This window comes from Salvelinus fontinalis, chromosome 9 (assembly GCF_029448725.1).
Source record: "Salvelinus fontinalis isolate EN_2023a chromosome 9, ASM2944872v1, whole genome shotgun sequence".
Taxonomy (NCBI): Eukaryota; Metazoa; Chordata; class Actinopteri; order Salmoniformes; family Salmonidae; genus Salvelinus; species Salvelinus fontinalis.
Window position 1 is genome coordinate 36807607 of NC_074673.1, and position 20177 is coordinate 36827783.

General features: G+C 44.8%; 1 protein-coding gene across 1 annotated transcript in view; it reads left to right on the forward strand.

The window, feature by feature from the left end:
- Positions 1 to 20177, forward strand: part of carmil2 (capping protein regulator and myosin 1 linker 2) — a 47386-nt gene that overhangs the window by 24054 nt on the left and 3155 nt on the right. The window contains exons 31-38 of the mRNA XM_055934260.1: positions 4840 to 4946; positions 6404 to 7130; positions 7227 to 7331; positions 7634 to 7670; positions 15749 to 15823; positions 15947 to 16324; positions 17005 to 17115; positions 19492 to 19596. Coding sequence (XP_055790235.1) covers positions 4840 to 4946; positions 6404 to 7130; positions 7227 to 7331; positions 7634 to 7670; positions 15749 to 15823; positions 15947 to 16324; positions 17005 to 17115; positions 19492 to 19596 — 1645 coding nt within the window. The remainder of the gene's footprint in view (positions 1 to 4839; positions 4947 to 6403; positions 7131 to 7226; positions 7332 to 7633; positions 7671 to 15748; positions 15824 to 15946; positions 16325 to 17004; positions 17116 to 19491; positions 19597 to 20177) is intronic.

Sequence of the window (20177 nt, forward strand, 5' to 3'; positions counted from 1 at the left end):
CTTTATTTAACCAGGTAGGCAAATTGAGAACACGTTCTCATTTACAATTGCGACCTGGCCAAGATAAAGCAAAGCAGTTCGACACATACAACAACACATAGTTACACATGGAGTAAAAACAAACATATAGTCAATAATACAGTGAAGAAAAAAAATAAGTCTATATACAATGTGAGCAAGTGAGGTGAGATAAGGGAGGTGAAGGCAAACAGATATATGTATAAATAAATAAAAATATAAAAAGGCCATGGAGGCGAAGTGAGTACAACACAGCAAGTAAAATAAAAACTAAAAAACACTGGAATGGTTGGTTTGCATTGGAAGAAAGTGCAAAGTAGAGACAGAAATAATGGGGTGCAAAGGAGCAAAATAAATTAATAAATAAATACAGTAGGTAAAGAGGTAGTTGTTTGGGCTAAATTGTAGATGGGTTATGTACAGGTGCAGTAATCTATGAGCTGCTCTGACAGCTGGTGCTTAAAGCTAGTGAGGGAGATAGGTGTTTCCAGTTTCAGAGATTTTTGTAGTTCGTTCCAGTCATTGGCAGCAGAGAACTGGAAGGAGAGGCGTCCAAAGGAAGAATTGGTTTTGGGGGTGACTAGAGAGATATACCTGCTGGAGCGCGTGCTACAGGTAGGTGCTGCTATGGTGACCAGCGAGCTGAGATAAGGGGGGACTTTACCTAGCAGGGTCTTGTAGATGACCTGGAACCAGTGGGTTTGGCGACGAGTATGAAGCGAGGGCCAGCCAACGAGAGTGTACAGGTCGCAGTGGTGGGTAGTATATGGGGCTTTGGTGACAAAACGGATGGCACTGTGATAGACTGCATCCAATTTATTGAGTAGGGTTTTGGAGGCTATTTTGTAAATGACATCACCGAAGTCGAGGATTGGTAGGATGGTCAGTTTTACAAGGGTATGTTTGGCAGCATGAGTAAAGGATGCTTTGTTGCGGAATAGGAAGCCAATTCTAGATTTGACTTTGGATTGGAGATGTTTGATGTGGGTCTGGAAGGAGAGTTTACAGTCTAACCAGACACCTAGGTATTTGTAGTTGTCCACATATTCTAAGTCAGAGCCGTCCAAAGTAGTGATGTTGGACAGGCGGGCAGGAGCAGGCAGCGATCGGTTGAAGAGCATGCATTTGGTTTTACTTGTATTTAAGAGCAGTTGGAGGCCACGGAAGGAGAGTTGTATGGCATTGAAGCTCGCCTGGAGGGTTGTTAACACAGTGTCAAAAGAAGGGCCAGAAGTATACAGAATAGTGTCGTCTGCGTAGAGGTGGATGAGAGAATCACCAGCAGCAAGAGCGACATCATTGATGTAAACAGAGAAGAGAGTCGGTCCAAGAATTGAACCCTGTGGCACCCCCATAGAGACTGCCAGAGGCCCGGACAACAGACCCTCCGATTTGACACACTGAACTCTATCAGAGAAGTAGTTGGTGAACCAGGCGAGGCAATCATTAGAGAAACCAAGGCTGTCGAGTCTGCCAATGAGGATGTGGTGATTGACAGAGTCAAAAGCCTTGGCCAGGTCAATGAATACGGCTGCACAGTATTGTTTCCTATCGATGGCGGTTACGATATCGTTTATGACCTTGAGCGTGGCTGAGGTGCACCCATGACCAGCTCTGAAACCAGATTGCATAGCGGAGAAGGTGTGGTGTGATTCGAAATGGTCGGTAATCTGTTTGTTGACTTGGCTTTCGAAGACCTTAGAAAGGCAGGGTAGGATAGATATAGGTCTGTAGCAGTTAGGGTCAAGGGTGTCCCCCCCTTTGAAGAGGGGGATAACCGCAGCTGCTTTCCAATCTTTGGGGATCTCAGACGACACGAAAGAGAGGTTGAAGAGGCTAGTAATAGGGGTGGCAACAATTTCAGCAGATAGTTTTAGAAAGAAAGGGTCCAGATTATCTAGCCCGGCTGATTTGTAAGGGTCCAGATTTTGCAGCTCATTAAGAACAGATCAGCTGACTGTATTTGGGAGAAAGAGAAATGGGGAAGGCTTGGGCGAGTAGCAGAGGGGAGGGCAGTGCTGTTGTCCGGGGTAGGGGTAGCCAGGTGGAAAGCATGGCCAGCCGTAGAAAAATGCTTATTGAAATTCTCAATTATAGTGGATTTGTCGGTGGTGACAGTGTTTCCTATCTTCAGAGCGGTTGGAAGCTGGGAGGAGGTGTTCTTATTCTCCATGGACTTTACGGTGTCCCAGAACTTTTTTGAATTTGTGTTGCAGGAAGCAAATTTCTGCTTGAAAAAGCTAGCCTTGGCTGTTCTAACTGCCTGTGTATATTGGTTTCTGGCTTCCCTGAAAAGTTGCATATCACGGGGGCTGTTCGATGCTAATGCAGAACGCCATAGGATGTTTTTCTGTTGGTTAAGGGCAGTCAGGTCAGGAGAGAACCAAGGGCTATATCTGTTCCTGGTTCTAAATTTCTTGAATGGGGCATGCTTATTCAATATGGTGAGGAAGGCATTTTTAAAAAATGACCAGGCATCCTCTACTGACGGGATGAGATCAATATCCTTCCAGGATACCCCGGCCAGGTCGATTAGGAAGGCCTGCTCGCTGAAGTGTTTCAGGGTGCGTTTGACAGTGATGAGTGGAGGTCGTTTGACCGCTGACCCATTACGGATGCAGGCAATGAGGCAGTGATCGCTGAGATCTTGGTTGAAAACAGCAGAGGTGTATTTGGAGGGCAAGTTTGTTAGGATGATATCTATGAGGGTACCCGTGTTTACGGAGTTGGGGTGGTACCTGGTAGGTTCATTGATAATTTGTGTGAGATTGAGGGCATCAAGCTTAGATTGTAGGGTGGCTGGGGTGTTGAGCATGTTCAAATTTAGGTCGCCTAGCAGCACGAGCTCTGAAGATAGATGGGGGGCAATCAGTTCACATATAGTGTCCAGAGCACAGCTGGGGGCAGAGGGTGGTCTATAGCAGGCGGCAACGATGAGAGACTTGTTTTTAGAGAGGTGGATTTTTAAAAGTAGAAGTTCAAATTGTTTGGGAACAGACCTGGATAGTATAACAGAACTCTGCAGGCAGTCTTTGCAGTAGATTGCAACACCGCCCCCTTTGGCCGTTCTATCTTGTCTGAAAATATTGTAATTGGGGATAAAAATGTCTGAATTTTTGGTGGTCTTTCTAAGCCAGGATTCAGACACGGCTAAAACATCCGGGTTGGTAGAGTGTGCTAAAGCAGTGAACAAAACAAACTTAGGGAGGAGGCTTCTAATGTTAACATGCATGAAGCCAAGGCTATTACGGTTACAGAAGTCATCAAAAGAGAGCGCCTGGGGAATAGGAGTGGAGCCAGGTACTGCAGGGCCTGGATTCACCTCTACATCACCAGAGGAACAGAGGAGAAGTAGGATAATGGTACGGCTAAAAGCTATGAGAATTGGTCGCCTAGAGCTACTAGAGCAGAGAGTAAAATGAAGTTTCTGGGGGCGATAAAATAGTTTAAAGGAATAATGTACAGACAAAGGTATGGTAGGATGTGAATACAGTGGAGGTAAACCTAGGTATTGAGTGATGATGAGAGAGATCTTGTCTCTAGAAACATCATTGAAACCAGGTGATGTCATCGCATATGTGGGTGGTGGAACTGAGAGGTTGGATATGGTATAGAGAGCAAGACTAGAATCTCTACAGTGAAATAAGCCAATAAACACTAACCAGAACAGCAATGGACAAGGCATATTTACATTAAGGAGAGGCATGCTTAATCGAGTGATCAATAAGGGTCCAGTGAGTAGAGGTTGGTTGGGGTCGTGGCGATCCAGACAGCTGGCCGGGTATATGGCTATCGGTAGCAGCATAGGAAGGAGGTCTGTTTGTAGATACCTCGTGCGTTTCCGTCGGTAGGTTCCGTGTAGTGGGGTTTTGTTCAGATAGCAGCCGATAAGACAGCTAACGATTAGCGGGCCTCAGATGAGCGTTCAGGTAACGTCGGGACGGAGGTGCCGGTTGGATAAATCCCTCGGGCAGATAACGTCGGCAGTCAGTCGTGAAGGCCCGGTGGGGTTCCGTATCTGCAGCAGCAACAAAAGAAACGGGTCCGGGTGGTGATGGAACTCCTCAGCTGGCTAGCTCCAGCATGATTTGAGTTTGCTCCGGGGTCGACGTAAGCCAATAGTCACACGGTATGCAGCTAGCTAGCTGCGAAATCAAGGTGCAAGTGTCCAGAGCCTGCGGTTGGAATCCGGGGAAACTGAGAGAAAAAAAGTCCCGGAATGCTCCGGTCCGAGTCGCGTTGCACAAAAGTGCCGGTAGATTATCGAGCTAAAGGAATAGCTGATGACCGCAAAATGTGGGCAGCTGAAACACCAACGCTAGCCAGCAAACCGGCTAATTTCGGGGCAGCTACAGATTAGCTTCTGGCTAGCTATCGGAGTAGCTTCTGGTTAGCTTTCAGGCTAGCTTCTGAATTAGCCCCTGGCTATCTTCCACGATGGATTTTCAGATTGAGGTAAATAATACTTATTGTAATTGGTGAAGCGGGTTGCAGGAAAGCTTTTGCAGGAAAGCTTTTGTAGTTGAGTTCTTGGATAATAAAATAAATAAAAGATATGTGAAGAAAAGGTGTAAATATATATATATACAGGACACGACAATACGGAAAAAGACGTCTGAACTGCTAAGCCACCTTGGATTCGGTTAAGATTTAACATAGCAAATGGCTGAAGTGTGTGTGTGTGTGTGTGTGTGTGTGTGTGTGTGTGTGTGTGTGTGTGTGTGTGTGTGTGTGTGTGTGTGTGTGTGTGTGTGTGTGTGTGTGTGTGTGTGTGTGTGTGTGTGTGTGTGTGTGTGTGTGTGTGTGTGTGTGTGTGTGCAGGAGCAGGCAGCTGAGCGTGAAGAGAATGAAGCCAATGAGACCATTGGCAGGGTGGATGAGGGAGTAGAGGAGTTCTTCACTAAGAAGATCATCCCTGATGACCCTCTGTAAGTATCCATATAGTATACCTCCAAGTGAATACACCTTTCCATACTAACACAGATACGGCATAGATGTACTGCATGCACCCAGACTAAACAAACCAACTAACACTGGCTCTCTACACCCACATTAAACAAACCAACTAACACTGGCTCTCTACACCCACACTAAACAAACCAACTAACACTGGCTCTCTAAACCCACACTAAACAAACCAACTAACACTGGCTCTCTAAACCCACACTAAACAAAGCAACTAACACTGGCTCTCTAAACCCACACTAAACAAACCAACTAACACTGGCTCTCTACACCCACACTAAACAAACCAACTAACACTGGCTCTCTACACCCACACTAAACAAACCAACTAACACTGGCTCTCTAAACCCACACTAAACAAACCAACTAACACTGGCTCTCTAAACCCACACTAAACAAAGCAACTAACACTGGCTCTCTAAACCCACACTAAACAAACCAACTAACATTGGCTCTCTACACCCACACTAAACAAACCAACTAACACTGGCTCTCTACACCCACACTAAACAAACCAACTAACACTGGCTCTCTACACCCACACTAAACAAACCAACTAACACTGGCTCTCTAAACCCACACTAAACAAAGCAACTAACACTGGCTCTCTAAACCCACACTAAACAAACCAACTAACACTGGCTCTCTACACCCACACTAAACAAACCAACGAACACTGGCTCTCTACACCCACACTAAACAAACCAACGAACACTGGCTCTCTACACCCACACTAAACAAACCAACTAACACTGGCTCTCTACACCCACACTAAACAAACCAACTAACACTGGCTCTCTAAACCCACACTAAACAAAGCAACTAACACTGGCTCTCTAAACCCACACTAAACAAACCAACTAACACTGGCTCTCTACACCCACACTAAACAAACCAACGAACACTGGCTCTCTACACCCACACTAAACAAACCAACGAACACTGGCTCTCTACACCCACACTAAACAAACCAACTAACACTGGCTCTCTACACCCACACTAAACAAAGCAACTAACACTGGCTCTCTAAACCCACACTAAACAAAGCAACTAACACTGGCTCTCTACACCCACACTAAACAAAGCAACTAACACTGGCTCTCTAAACCCACACTAAACAAACCAACTAACAACACTGGCTCTCTACACATGCATGTTCACACACAATCCACGAAGACTGACAGATATGGCTACACACCATGCATACATACTGTACACACAGAAAGATAACATAATGTATTCGCAGAATGTTTGTCTACTGTGGTTGAAAACAATGTATCCCAAATACACAGCATCCCACTGATCCCATCACCAAAGCCACGACATCCCATCACTAGATAGTATGAACACTGAACAAACACCACCACTGAATGGAGACTCAGTAGTGTTGTTGCTGTTTTGTGCTTCACCTCAATTGCAGAAAAGCGCAGAGGGAGGAGATCCCTGACAAAGCACAACCCACAGAGTCAACTTCCCCTGCCCCTCCCAGCACGTCTGCCCCGGCCCCGCCCTCCTCCACCACCACCTCCTCTAGCACGTCTTCCTCCTCCGCGACTGAAACAACCACCCTTTCCTCCGCCCCCTCCAAAAACATCAAGAAGAAGTTTGGGGACTTCTTTGCCTTCAAGAAAGGCCGTGCCGTCCGGGGGGCGAAGGGCGAGGTTTGCCCAGAGGGCAAGGTCAAAAAGACCTCGATTGCAGATCTAATCAGACCACTTAGGGAGGCAAAAGAGAAGGAAAAAGAGAGGGAGCGAGACAAAAAGGGGAAATTTGAAGAGGAGAGGGGTGCTAATGCCACCAGTGTTAATGATTCTGATGCCACCACAACAGTAAGAGCAGCAGAGGACAACACCATGGCCCCCGCCACTCCCTCTGATGTCGCCACCACCTCCGCCTCCCTGCCCACCAGTGCCCGTGCCCAGGAGAAGGTGACCCCCATGTCCCCCAGCGCTCTGACCCCCAGCCCCGTCATCAGCCCTATTGGGGGTTTCTTGATGGAGAGGGAGAAGAGCCGGACTCTGGAGAAGAGCAGAACCCCAGATGGAGAGAGGAGGTTGAAGGCCACACGGCGCTCCCTCAGGGATGGCAAGTCCCAGTCCCTCATCCTGCTGACAGGCCTGGAGGATGGCACTGCCACACATGGAAAGGTAGGTACCACTGCACTGGTCAGAAAGCACATAGAATCAATCTGTAATAAACAAAATGCACATCATTTAGATATGCTTTTGGTCATCCTCTTCCAGAAACACGCATCTGAGAGCACATCCAGCCTTGAGCAGCGTCTCCACGTAATGCTCCACCGCATGGGGGTGGCCAAGACACCTCCTGCAGACACAAAGACCAGCCAGGTGTGTATGTTAGTGTGTGATATGAATGGTTGTGGACCACCCTTCCTGTTCTCTACTTGACTATTTCCTTTATGTTCTGAGCACACAGCTGTAGTGGGATTCGTTAAGGATTACAGTACCTTTGTGACATTAATGTAATGTGGCATGGCCTTGAATGTCTCAGGCCTGATGGTGAGGGTGTGACAGCCTTGGTATTGTAAATGATTTAATAGGGCTTATCCACTGCAGCCTGCATTTTCAGTCCAGGTAGGAGCACATAGGAGGGTAACTCAAGAATAACATTGTCTTATATCCCCTTGTAGAACAAAGAAGAGGAGCTGAGGAAAGCCAACTCAGAGGGTAAGACTCTCCCCACTCCTCAGCTGTGTGTCTGGGATCTGGGACTTCCTGTTTCTAGTTCCTCTTCACACTGTATGTAGGAGAGACTGGGGTTGTTTGTCACACTTACTGGTTAGTGTTTTCCTCGCAGGTTGAAGTTTATTGTCACGAATCTTGCCCTGGAGGCCCTGGAGGCAGAACTGAGCGATTTCCCCTTAGATAGGCCAGCTGCAAAGTCAAAATTGGCTATGTGATAAAAATTCATGAAAACAAATTAGCTTTTTGGTCTTAATTTAAGGTTAGGCATTAGGGTTAGCTGTGTCGTTAAGGTTAGTGTTAAGGTTAGGTTTAAAATCAGATTGTATGACTTTGTGGCTGTGCCAGCTATTGACCCCTTACGGAAATTAAATATATTGAAGATATATTGAAGATATCTTTTTCATAATATATCTTATATTTTCAAAAATACATTATTTGGTATATTGTAAACATGTAATTGTTTGATATATTTTAATATATCTAAATATATTACGAAATATGCAAGTATCTGCTGCTTTAAGATATAACAGTATATTATCATATGTGTTGGGATATATTATAATATACCTGTATATATCATTATTAGCCATAATGACAAAAATATATCAAGCAATATAATTATTATTATTTTAGATTAAAGTGCCAACAGTAATCTAATCAAAATCAAATCAAGTTTATTTTATATAGCCCTTCGTACATCAGCTAATATCTCGAAGTGCTGTACAGAAACCCAGCCTAAAACCCCAAACAGCAAGCAATGCAGGTGTAGAAGCACGGTGGCTAGGAAAAACTCCCTAGAAAGGCCAAAACCTAGGAAGAAACCTAGAGAGGAACCAGGCTATGAGGGGTGGCCAGTCCTCTTCTGGCTGTGCCGGGTGGAGATTATAACAGAACATGGCCAAGATGTTCAAAATGTTCATAAGTGACAAGCATGGTCAAATAATAATCAGGAATAAATGTCAGTTGGCTTTTCATAGCCGATCATTAAGAGTTGAAAACAGCAGGTCTGGGACAGGTAGGGGTTCCATAACCGCAGGCAGAACAGTTGAAACTGGAATAGCAACAAGGCCAGGTGGACTGGGGACAGCAAGGAGTCATCATGCCCGGTAGTCCTGACGTATGGTCCTAGGGCTCAGGTCCTCCGAGAGAAAGAAAGAGAGAAGGAGAGAATTAGAGAGAACCAAGATTTTCAAAATGTTCATAAATGACAAGCATGGTCAAATAATAATCAGGAATAAATGTCAGTTGGCTTTTCATAGCCGATCACTAAGAGTTGAAAGCAGCAGGTCTGGGACAGGTAGGGGTTCCATAACCGCAGGCAGAACAGTTGAAACTGGAACAGCAGCAAGGCCAGGTGGACTGGGGATAGCAAGGAGTCATCATGCCCGGTAGTCCTGACGTATGGTCCTAGGGCTCAGGTTCTCCGAGAGAGAGAAAGAAGGAGAGAATTAGAGAGAGCATACTTAAATTCACACAGGACACTGGATAAGACAGGAGAAGTACTTCAGATATAACCAACTGACCCTAGCCCCCCGACACATAAACTACTGCAGCATAAATACTGGAGGCTGAGACAGGAGGGGTCAGGAGACACTGTGGCCCCATCCGATGATACCCCCGGACAGGGCCAAACAGGAAGGATATAACCCCACCCACTTTGCCAAAGCACAGCCCCCGCACCACTAGAGGGATATCTTCAACCACCAACTTACCATCCTGAGACAAGGCCGAGTATAGCCCACAAAGATCTCCACCATGGCACAACCCAAGGGGGGGGCGCCAACCCAGACAGGAAGATCACGTCAGTAACTCAACCCACTCAAGTGACGCACCCCTCCTAGGGACGTCATGAAAGAGCACCAGTAAGCCAGTGACTCAGCCCCTGTAATAGGGTTAGAGGCAGAGAATCCCAGTGAAGAGAGGGGAACCGGCCAGGCAGAGACAGCAAGGGCGGTTCGTTGCTCCAGAGCCTTTCCGTTCACCTTCACACTCCTGGGCCAGACTACACTCAATCATATGACCTACTGAAGAGATGAGTCTTCAGTAAAGACTTAAAAGTTGAGACCGAGTCTGCGTCTCTCACATGGGTAGGCAGACCGTTCCATAAAAATGGAGATCTATAGGAGAAAGCCCTGCCTCCAGCTGTTTGCTTAGAAATTCTAGGGACAATTAGGAGGCCTGCGTCTTGTGACCGTAGCGTACGTGTAGGTATGTACGGCAGGACCAACTCGGAAAGATAGGTAGGAGCAAGCCCATGTAACGCTTTATAGGTTAACAGTAAAACCTTGAAATCAGCCTTTGCCTTAACAGGAAGCCAGTGTAGGGAAGCTAGCACTGGAGTAATATGATCAAATTTCTTGGTTCTAGTCAGGATTCTAGCAGCCGTATTTAGCACTAACTGAAGTTTATTTAGTGCTTTATCCGGGTAGCCGGAAAGTAGAGCATTGCAGTAGTCTAACCTAGAAGTAACAAATGCATGGATTCATTTTTCTGCATAATTTTTGGACAGAACATTTCTGATTTTTGCAATGTTACATAGATGGAAAAAAGCTGTCCTTGAAACAGTCTTGATATGTTCGTCAAAAGAGAGATCAGGGTCAAGAGTAACGCCGAGGTCCTTCACAGTTTTATTTGAGACGACTTTACAACCATCAAGATTAATTGTCAGATTTAACAGAAGATCTCTTTGTTTCTTGGGACCTAGAACAAGCATCTCTGTTTTGTCCGAGTTTAAAAGTAGAAAGTTTTCAGCCATCCACTTCCTTATGTCTGAAACACAGACTTTAGCGAGGGCAATTTTGGGGCTTCACCATGTTTCATTGAAATGTACAGCTGTGTGTCATCCGCATAGCAGTGAAAGTTAACATTATGTTTTCGAATAACATCCCCAAGAGGTAAAATATATAGTGAAAACAATAGTGGTCCTAAAACGGAACCTTGAGGAACACCGAAATGTACAGTTGATTTGTCAGAGGACAAACCATTCACAGAGACAAACTGATATCTTTCCGACAGATAAGATCTAAACCAGGCCAGAACTTGTCCGTGTAGACCAATTTGGGTTTCCAGTCTCTCCAAAAGAATGTGGTGATCGATGGTGTCAAAGGCAGCACTAAGGTCTAGTAGCACGAGGACAGATGCAGAGCCTCGGTCTGACGCCATTAAAAGGTCATTTACCACCTTCACAAGTGCAGTCTCAGTGCTATGATGGGGTCTAAAACCAGACTGAAGCATTTCGTATACATTGTTTGTCTTCAGGAAGGCAGTGAGTTGCTGTGCAACAGCTTTTTCAATTTTTTTTGAGAGGAATGGAAGATTCGATATAGGCCGATAGTTTTTTATATTTTCCGGGTCAAGGTTTGGCTTTTTCAAGAGAGGCTTTATTACTGCCACTTTTAGTGAGTTTGGTACACATCCGGTGGATAGAGAGCCGTTTATTATGTTCAACATAGGAGGGCCAAGCACATGAAGCATCTCTTTCAGTATTTTAGTTGGAATAGGATCCAGTATGCAGCTTGGAGGTTTAGAGGCCATGATTATTTTCATCATTGTGTCAAGAGATATAGTACTAAAACACTTAAGTGTCTCTCCCGATCCCAGGCCCTGGCAGAGCTGTGCAGATCCAGGACAGCTAAGCCCTGGAGGAATACGCAGATTTAAAGAGGAGTCCGTAATTTGCTTTCTAATGATCATGATCTTTTCCTCAAAGAAGTTCATGAATTTATTACTGCTGAAGTGAAAGCCATCCTCTCTTGGGGAATGCTGCTTTTTAGTTAGCTTTGCAACAGTATCAAAAATAAATTTTGGATTGTTCTTATTTTCCTCAATTAAGTTGGAAAAGTAGGATGATCGAGCAGCAGTGAGGGCTCTTCGATACTGCACGGTACTGTCTTTCCAAGCTAGTCGGAAGACTTCCAGTTTGGTGTGGCGCCATTTCTGTTCCAATTTTCTGGAAGCTTGCTTCAGAGCTCGGGTATTTTCTGTACACCAGGGAGCTAGTTTCTTATGAAAAATGTTTTTCGTTTTTAGGGGTGCAACTGCATATAGGCTATTGCGCAAGGTTAAATTGAGTTCCTCAGTTAGGTGGTTAACTGATTTTTGTCCTCTGACGTCCTTGGGTAGGCAGAAGGAGTCTGGAAGGGCGTCAAGGAATTTTTGTGTTGTCTGAGAATTTATAGCACGACTTTTGATGCTCCTTGGATGGAGTCTGAGCAGATTATTTGTTGCGATTGCAAACGTAAAAAATGGTGGTCCGATAGTCCAGGATTATGAGGAAAAACATTAAGATCTACAACATTTATTCTATGGGACAAAACTAGGTCCAGAGTATGACTGTGGCAGTGAGTAGGTCCAGAGACATGTTGGACAAAACCCACTGAGTCGATGATGGCTCCGAAAGCCTTTTGGAGTGGGTCTGTGGACTTCTGCATATGAATATTAAAATCACCAAAAATTAGAATATGATCTGCTATGACTACAAGGTCCGGCAGGGTGGACCAATTATCTACAAATTCTGTCTTTTGGGAGGGGCAGAAAACAGTTTTCAACCAGCGATTGAGTTGTGAGACTCTGCTGTAGAGCTCGTCACTCCCCCTAACTGGGAGGGGGCCAGAGACAATTACTCGATGCCGACACATCTTTCTAGCTGATTTACACGCTGAAGCTATGTTGTGCTTGGTGACCTCTGACTGTTTCATTTTAACATTTGTTGGTACCGACGTGGATAACAATATCTCTATTCTCTCTACACTCGCCAGTTTTAGCTTTAGCCAGCACCATCTTCAGATTAGCCTTAACGTCGGTAGCCCTGCCCCCTGGTAAACAGTGTATGATCGCTGGGTGATTCGTTTTAAGTCTAATACTGCGGGTAATGGAGTCGCCAATGACTAGGGTTTTCAATTTGTCAGAGCTAATGGTGGGAGCCTTCGGCGTCTCAGACCCCGTAACGGGAGGAGTAGAGACAAGAGAAGACTCGGCCTCAGACTCCAACTCGCTTCTTAATGGGGAAAACCGGTTGAAAGTTTCTGTCGGCTGAATGAGCGACGCCAGTTGAGCATTCCTACAGCATTTCCCTCCAGAAGCCATGAGAAAGTTGTCCGGCTGCGGGGACTGTGCGGGGGGATTTATACTAACGTTACTATCTGTACTTACTGGTGGCACAGACGCTGTTTCATCCTTTCCTAAACTGAAATTACCCTTGCCTAACGATTGCGTCTGAAGCTGGGCTTGCAGCACAGCTATCCTCGCCATAAGGCGATCGTTCTCCTGTATATTATGAGTACAGCGACTGCAATTAGAAGACATCATGTTAATGTTACTACTTAGCTTCGGCGGTTGAAAGTGCCGACGAACCATGTCCAGATAAAGCGTCCGGAGTGAAAAAGTTGAATGAGGGAAAAAAGTTGTGATGGAAAAACTAAAAATATAAACGGTAATTAAAAAAAAAAAAAAAAATACGTAAAGTTGTCAGCTAACAAAGTAAGGTTGGCAACAAAACGCACAGCAACACGTCTGCAAATTCAAGAGGAAGTGACAGTACAGGTTGGAATGAAACAATAATACACCAATAAAATAATACGTACACTACCGTTCAAAAGTTTGGGGTCACTTCGAAATGTCCTTGTTTTCCATGATGACATACATGAAATGAGCTGCAAAAGGAAATATAGTCAAGACGTTGAGAAGGTTATGAATAATGATTTTTAATTGAAATAATAATTGTCCTTCAAACTTTGCTTCGTCAAAGAATCCTCCATTTGCAGCAATTACAGCCTTGCAAACCTTTGGCATTCTAGTTGTCAATTTGTTGAGGTAATCTGAAGAGATTTCACCCCATGCTTCCTGAAGCATCTCCCACAAGTTGGATTGGCTTGATGGGCACTTCTTACGTACCATAATGTCAAGCTGCTCCCACAACAGCTCAATAGGGTTGAGATCCGGTGACTGTGCTGGCCACTCCATTATAGACAGAATACCTGCTAACTGCTTCTTCTCTAAACAGTTCTTGCATAGTTTGGTGCTGTGCTTAGGGTCATTGCCCTGTTGTAGGCCGAAACTGGCTCCAATTAAGCGCCGTCCACAGGGTATGGCTTTGCAAAATGGAGGGATTGCCCTCCTTCAAGATCCCTTTTACCCTGTACAAATGTCCATAGAGGGAGCAGAAAGTTCTCGAAGAACTTCATGATGACGAAAGTGAGTGTAACGGGTCGGTAGTCGTTCAGTTATTTTCACTTTCTTGGGCACCGGATGAGAGTGGACATCTTGAAGCAGGCCTGAGCTAGAGACAGGTTGAAAATGTCCGAAAACACAACAGCTGCACATGCTCTGAGGGCGCGGCTAGGGATGCCGTCTTGGCCGGCAGCCTTGCAAGGGTTAACAGGTTTGAATGACATACATATGTCCACCGTGGAGACCGTAAGCACATAATCAAGTTCTCCTCAGAGGCTTTCCTCAGCAGCTTTGTGCGAAGCATGAGAAAAAGGAGTTTAGCACATCTGGTAGGGAGGCATTGGTGTCCGAGACATGACGGGCTTTATTTTCGCAATCCTTGATCATTAGAAGCCCCTGCCACATATGCCTCATATCCGACCTGTTGAATTGCTCTTCCACACTGTCCCTATACTTATGTCACACGATGTAGTATATTCTGTGTAGTATATTCATAAGTGAAAAAAGTAAAGCTGTAAACATTTGTGTTAACTCCATGTTTTGTTGAAAACAAGGAATGCTTTTTCAAACAGGAAAAGGTGTGCGTGTTTGTGAATGTTGCTGACTCTGTTGGACAAGAAGGTTCGGAATGGACCAAAACAGAACCAATCATAGACATCCATGTTTCCCAAGTTTTGACAGCACAGTATACTAGTTCAGTAGAGCACAGTATAATGCAGTATAGCAGAGTAAAGTACAATATAATGTATTGTATCTCAACGGTACTGTACTCTACTGAATTAAACTCAACTGTACGGTACTCTACTTTGCTGTACTCTACTATACTGAATTCAACTGTACTGTACTATACTGCACTGTACTCTGCTGAATTAAACTCTACTGGACTGTGCTGTACTGTGCTTTCCAAACTTGTGAAACATAGAGGTCTTTTCAACATCCAGAAAACAAGTCTTCTAGGCATCATTTCAATGTAATTTAGCTTACTGGGCACATTGTTACAATGGAGATGGTTGTCAGATTGTGACAAGCAACCTAAACATCAATGTGACAACCATTCCTAATCTTAAGTAGCATGCTAATTAAGATGCTAGTTACCACATGGCTTGATCTAGGAACTCACAAATAGGCTTGAAATAAAGCTCTCCCTTTCCTATTTTCAATAAAAGTAATTGTTTATGGATACTCCCATCATACAACTATTTATTAAAGAAATAACAAGCGTATGAATATTTAATTTCAGGTTTGCTGTCAACTTAGAGTTGGCTGGTTGCGCTAGATGTCAATGTCTCTTCTTCTAACTGTTGAATTGTAGACTGTCAAGTAAAAGTGTTGCTGTGACACTAGTGATGTGATTTGACAGTAGATGCTAGTATAATATCAACTGCAGTTGTTGTGCTTCTTGAGTAACCCTTGAAAATACAAAGGAACCTATAGATAATATTCTTCTTCATTTTGATTTGATAGAAATGTAAAAACTGTGATTATTTCTGTCAAATTCACCTTCAGATGGTAAAGGCCAGTGAGGTAAAGGTTAACAGAGAAATCAAGCCTACATCTATAAATAAAAGTGATACCTGGAGTTGACCCAAATTTAGAGCAGGTCAGAGAGGCTCACGGGAGGTCAGAGCTACACAGACAGGCCAGCCTGGGAGTCATTTCGCCCATCTGTCACTCAGTGCTGGAGGTCAGGGGTCAGTTCACACATCCACTCAGAGGGGAACTCGGCACTATCAGCCAATGGCTTGTGCTCTAAAGGTGACAGTGACAGCTCCCTTTGATGTCTTTTGTGTGGATTTGTTCGTTTTTATGTGTGTCAGGCTGCTTCAATTATGGAGGGGCTCATAGTATGTGTAGGTGAACTTCCCAGTTTGCTAAAATCTTCTCTTTCTCAGGTGCAATTCTTGACAAAAAACCTGAACCTCCAACCACGTTGATGAAGCCTCGCACTATGTCCACATCAGCTTCAGGTAATTCTGACACTAAAGGCTGGTGAATGGATGTCCATGTAATACATCCATCCATAGTCCAAACCAATATGTAAATGTTATGTTGCAGTGATGACTTCAGTGCAACCGCCCTTCTCTCCTCAGACACCAGGTGGCCAATCAGAGCAGGCCTAACTCCTCTGGAGGCTCTCCGAACAGATAAGCCCCTCCTCCCAGGACGTCCCATCGGCCCCCTCTCTCCCAAGCCCACAGTGGCAGCCAAACCCCCTCTCCCTGCCCCCCAGCAGTCCCCTGCTGCAGCTAGGACATCCCTGGGGTTCCCCCGGCAGCCAGGCAAAGCCACAGGCCCAGAGACCCAGCGAACAGAACCAGAGCCCTCCCAGAGCCAGACCCAGCCCCAGCAGAGGGAGCCCCCCTGCCCCTCCCCCCGCAAGGAGACTCCCCCTGCCCCATCGCCACGCAGGGGACCCTCTGCCCTGGAGAGCAGGGAGCGCTCTGAGAGAGCACAATCAGTTACTGAAGGTACACTTATATACAGTCCTCACCTCTCCTTGGTGACAAAATATATGAGCAGCTTTGGTGTTTTTCTATCTGAGCAGAAAAAGACCAAGCTAGCTTGTATTTGTCTCTTCTCTTTGTCTCTCCCACTCTGATTATTTGTCTTCCATTATGAGCTTAATATTAAATAATGCGAGAACAGTGAATGCTCAGAGCATAATAATTACTTCAGTGTCTCTCTCTGTTTTCATATTCTGTAATATTTTGTGGATGGCAGCTCCTAATGCACTTTGAAAGATTGTTTTACACAATCGAACAGAGCTGAGATCAAGCCTGGGAGTCCATTTGCCAGGAGTTGGACTGTATTGGTTTTTACTCAGCAATGCCTAATTTGAATGACTGAATGACTTGAATTTACAGTGTAAAAGTGCTCAAAGCATTTTACATTAAGAAGGTAGGAACTCCCTTCATCCACCACCAATGTTTAGCACCCACTCATCTGATGTTATTTGGGTCCAGATTATGGCAGAGGATGGCATCCCAAACATGTGAGCCAAACATGTGTGGGGTAGTGCAATGCCTGGTCTGGTCTTTTTTTGAACATGAATGTCATTGTGACTCAAGTGTCAAGTGCCTATACCCACCTCCAGTTATGTTGTGTGTGATTGTGTATCTGAGTCCTGTGTGTCTTGGTCGTCCCCTAGAGACCCTTCCTAAACCCCGGCCCCGCATGAAGCCCTCTCCCCAGCGGAGAGCTGTGTCTGTCTACGACGACTCTCTCCTCCGAGAACATGCTGCTCTGCTGGACCATGAAGGTGAGCTCAGCAGCAGAGAGAGAGCACTTCCTGCTGGATACCACAGGCTACTGCAGAGGATCAGAGCCATATAAAGCCTATACTGTGTGTATACAGTGTTTTTTTTAAAGTATTCACACTCCTTGACCTTTTCCACATTTTGTTGTGTTACAGCCTGAATTTAAAATGTATTAAATGTAGCTTATGTGTCACTGGCCTACACACAGTACGCCATAATGTCAAAGTGGGAAAAGATTGTTTTTAGATATTTTTACAAATTCATAAAAAATTTTAGGATGGAATGTTTGAGTCAATAAGTATTCAACCTCTTTGTTATGGCAAGCCTAAACAAGTTCAGGAGTAAATATTTGCTTAACAAGTCACATAATAAGTAGCATGGATTCACTCTGTGTGCAATAATAGTGTTTAACATGATTTTTGAATGTCTACCTCATCTCTGTACCCCACACATACAATTATCTGTAAGGTCCCTCAGTCGAGCAGTGAATTTTAAACACAGATTCAACCACAAAGACCAGGGAGGTTTTCCAATGCCTCGCAGTGCGCCCAGTCACTACAAAGATACAGTCATCGTTCCTAACTCAGTTGCCGGAGAGGAAAGAAACCGCTCAGGGATTTCACCATGAGGCCAATAGTGACTTTAACACAGTTTAATGGCTGTGATAGGAGAAAACTGAAGGTGGATCAACAACATTGTAGTTACTCCACAATACTAACCCAAATGACAGAGTGAAAAGAGCGAAGCCTGTACAGAATACAAATATTCCAATACATGCATCCTGTTTGCAATAAGGCATTAAAGTAAAACTGCAAAACATTTGGCAAAGAAAATATGAATACAAAGCATAATATTTGGGTAAAATCCAACAAAATACACCACTGAGTACCACTCTTCATATTTTCAAGCATGGTGGTGGCTGCATCATGTTATGGGTATGCTTTTCATCAGCAAGGCCTAGGGAATTTTTTACGATAAAAATAAACTAGGAGATAAGCACAGGCAACATCCTAGAGGAAAACCTTGTTCAGTCCACTTTCTAACAGACTGGGATACAAATGCACCTTTCAGCAGGACAAAAACCTAAAACACAGGGCCAAATATACACAGTAGTAGCTTACCAAGACGACATTGAATGTTCCTGAGTTGCCTAGTTACAGTTTTAACTTCAATCGGCTTGAAAATCTATGGCTAGACTTGAAAATGTCTGTCTAGCAAGATTCAACAGCCAACTTGACAGAGCTTGAATAATTTCTTAAGGAATAATGTGCAAATATTGTAAAATCCAGGTGTGCAAGCTCTTAGAGACTTACCCAGAAAGACTGAGTGGAATCGCTGATTCTAACATGTATTGATTGACACAGGTGTGTGTGTAACGGATGTGAAATGGCTAGCTAGTTAGCGGGTACGCGCTAGTAGCATTTCAATCAGTTACGTCACTTGCTCTGAGACTTAAGTAGTGTTGCCCCTTGCTTTGCAAGGGCCGTGGCCTTTGTGGAGCGATGGGTAACGATGCTTCGTGGGTGACCGTCGTTGATGTGTGCAGAGGGTCCCTGGTTCGCGCCCGTGTCGGGGCGAGGGGACGGTTTAAAGTTATACTGTTACATTGATGCTGTTGACCCGGATCACTGGTTGCTGCGGAAAAGGAGGAGGTTGAAAGGGGGGTGAGTGTAACGGATGTGAAATGGCTAGCTAGTTAGCGGGTACGCGCTAGTAGCATTTCAATCAGTTACGTCACTTGCTAGTGTAACGGATGTGAAATGGCTAGCTAGTTAGCGGGTACGCGCTAGTAGCATTTCAATCAGTTACGTCACTTGCTCTGAGACTTAAGTAGTGTTGCCCCTTGCTTTGCAAGGGCCGTGGCTTTTGTGGAGCGATGGGTAACGCTGCTTCGTGGGTGACTGTTGTCGATGTGTGCAGAGGGTCCCTGGTTCGCGCCCGTGTCGGGGCGAGGGGACGGTTTAAAGTTATACTGTTACATTGGTGCCGTGACCCGGATCACTGGTTGCTGCGGAAAAGGAGGAGGTTGAAAGGGGGGTGAGTGTAACGGATGTGAAATGGCTAGCTAGTTAGCGGGTACGCGCTAGTAGCATTTCAATCAGTTACGTCACTTGCTCTGAGACTTAAGTAGTGTTGCCCCTTGCTTTGCAAGGGCCGTGGCTTTTGTGGAGCGATGGGTAACGCTGCTTCGTGGGTGACTGTTGTCGATGTGTGCAGAGGGTCCCTGGTTCGCGCCCGTGTCGGGGCGAGGGGACGGTTTAAAGTTATACTGTTACATGTGTCAAATACATTGAAAATCCTGGCTGTGTTCATAGATGTCCTGCTGCACTTTGGATATGAGGTAAATTCACGAGGCAGGTTGTTTCTTTCCTTCTCAGAGCTGAAGGCAACATTGCCCCGGTTGCAGAGGTCACCAGCCCAGAAACGTGCCAACCCCGGGGAGCTCCCTACCTGTAGTGAGGACCAGCCTGAGGGGAAGGATGGTGAGTAAAATCCTCAGTAAGAAATCTTGACAATTACATATTATACTGAGTGTTTTTACACATTGGGGGATATTAAGTTAGTAAGTGAAAATGGTTTGAAAGAGAGATTTTAAGATGTGTATGGCTGTTCTTTTTGAGGCGTTGTGCCAAATGTACAAATGTTTGGTTTGGGACCTATAAGCCTTGGGCTAATGGGCATATGCTCACTTCCTCCCCTTCTCTTTGCTTTGTCTTCCACTGTTGTTCTATAATAATAACTCACCCATCAGCACCACATACACTGTAGTGCAATTACCATCCTATTATATCTCAAATACTTGTTAGCATTCTGACACAGGGATATTCATCACAGTTTTCTGGCAAATCACCTTCAATTACAGACATTGAGGACTGAATATCAGGTCCTTAATGTGACAGATTTATTAAAGAGATGTTTCATCCTTATGCCCACAACCCTCAGTAAATATCTACCTTACAGCATGCTATAGAGTGCAGCTATTAACATCTAGAATAACCTTGTTTTGGTTTATACAGAAATTACTTATTGAATGATAAATCTAATCAAGAAACTTGTTTTTCTT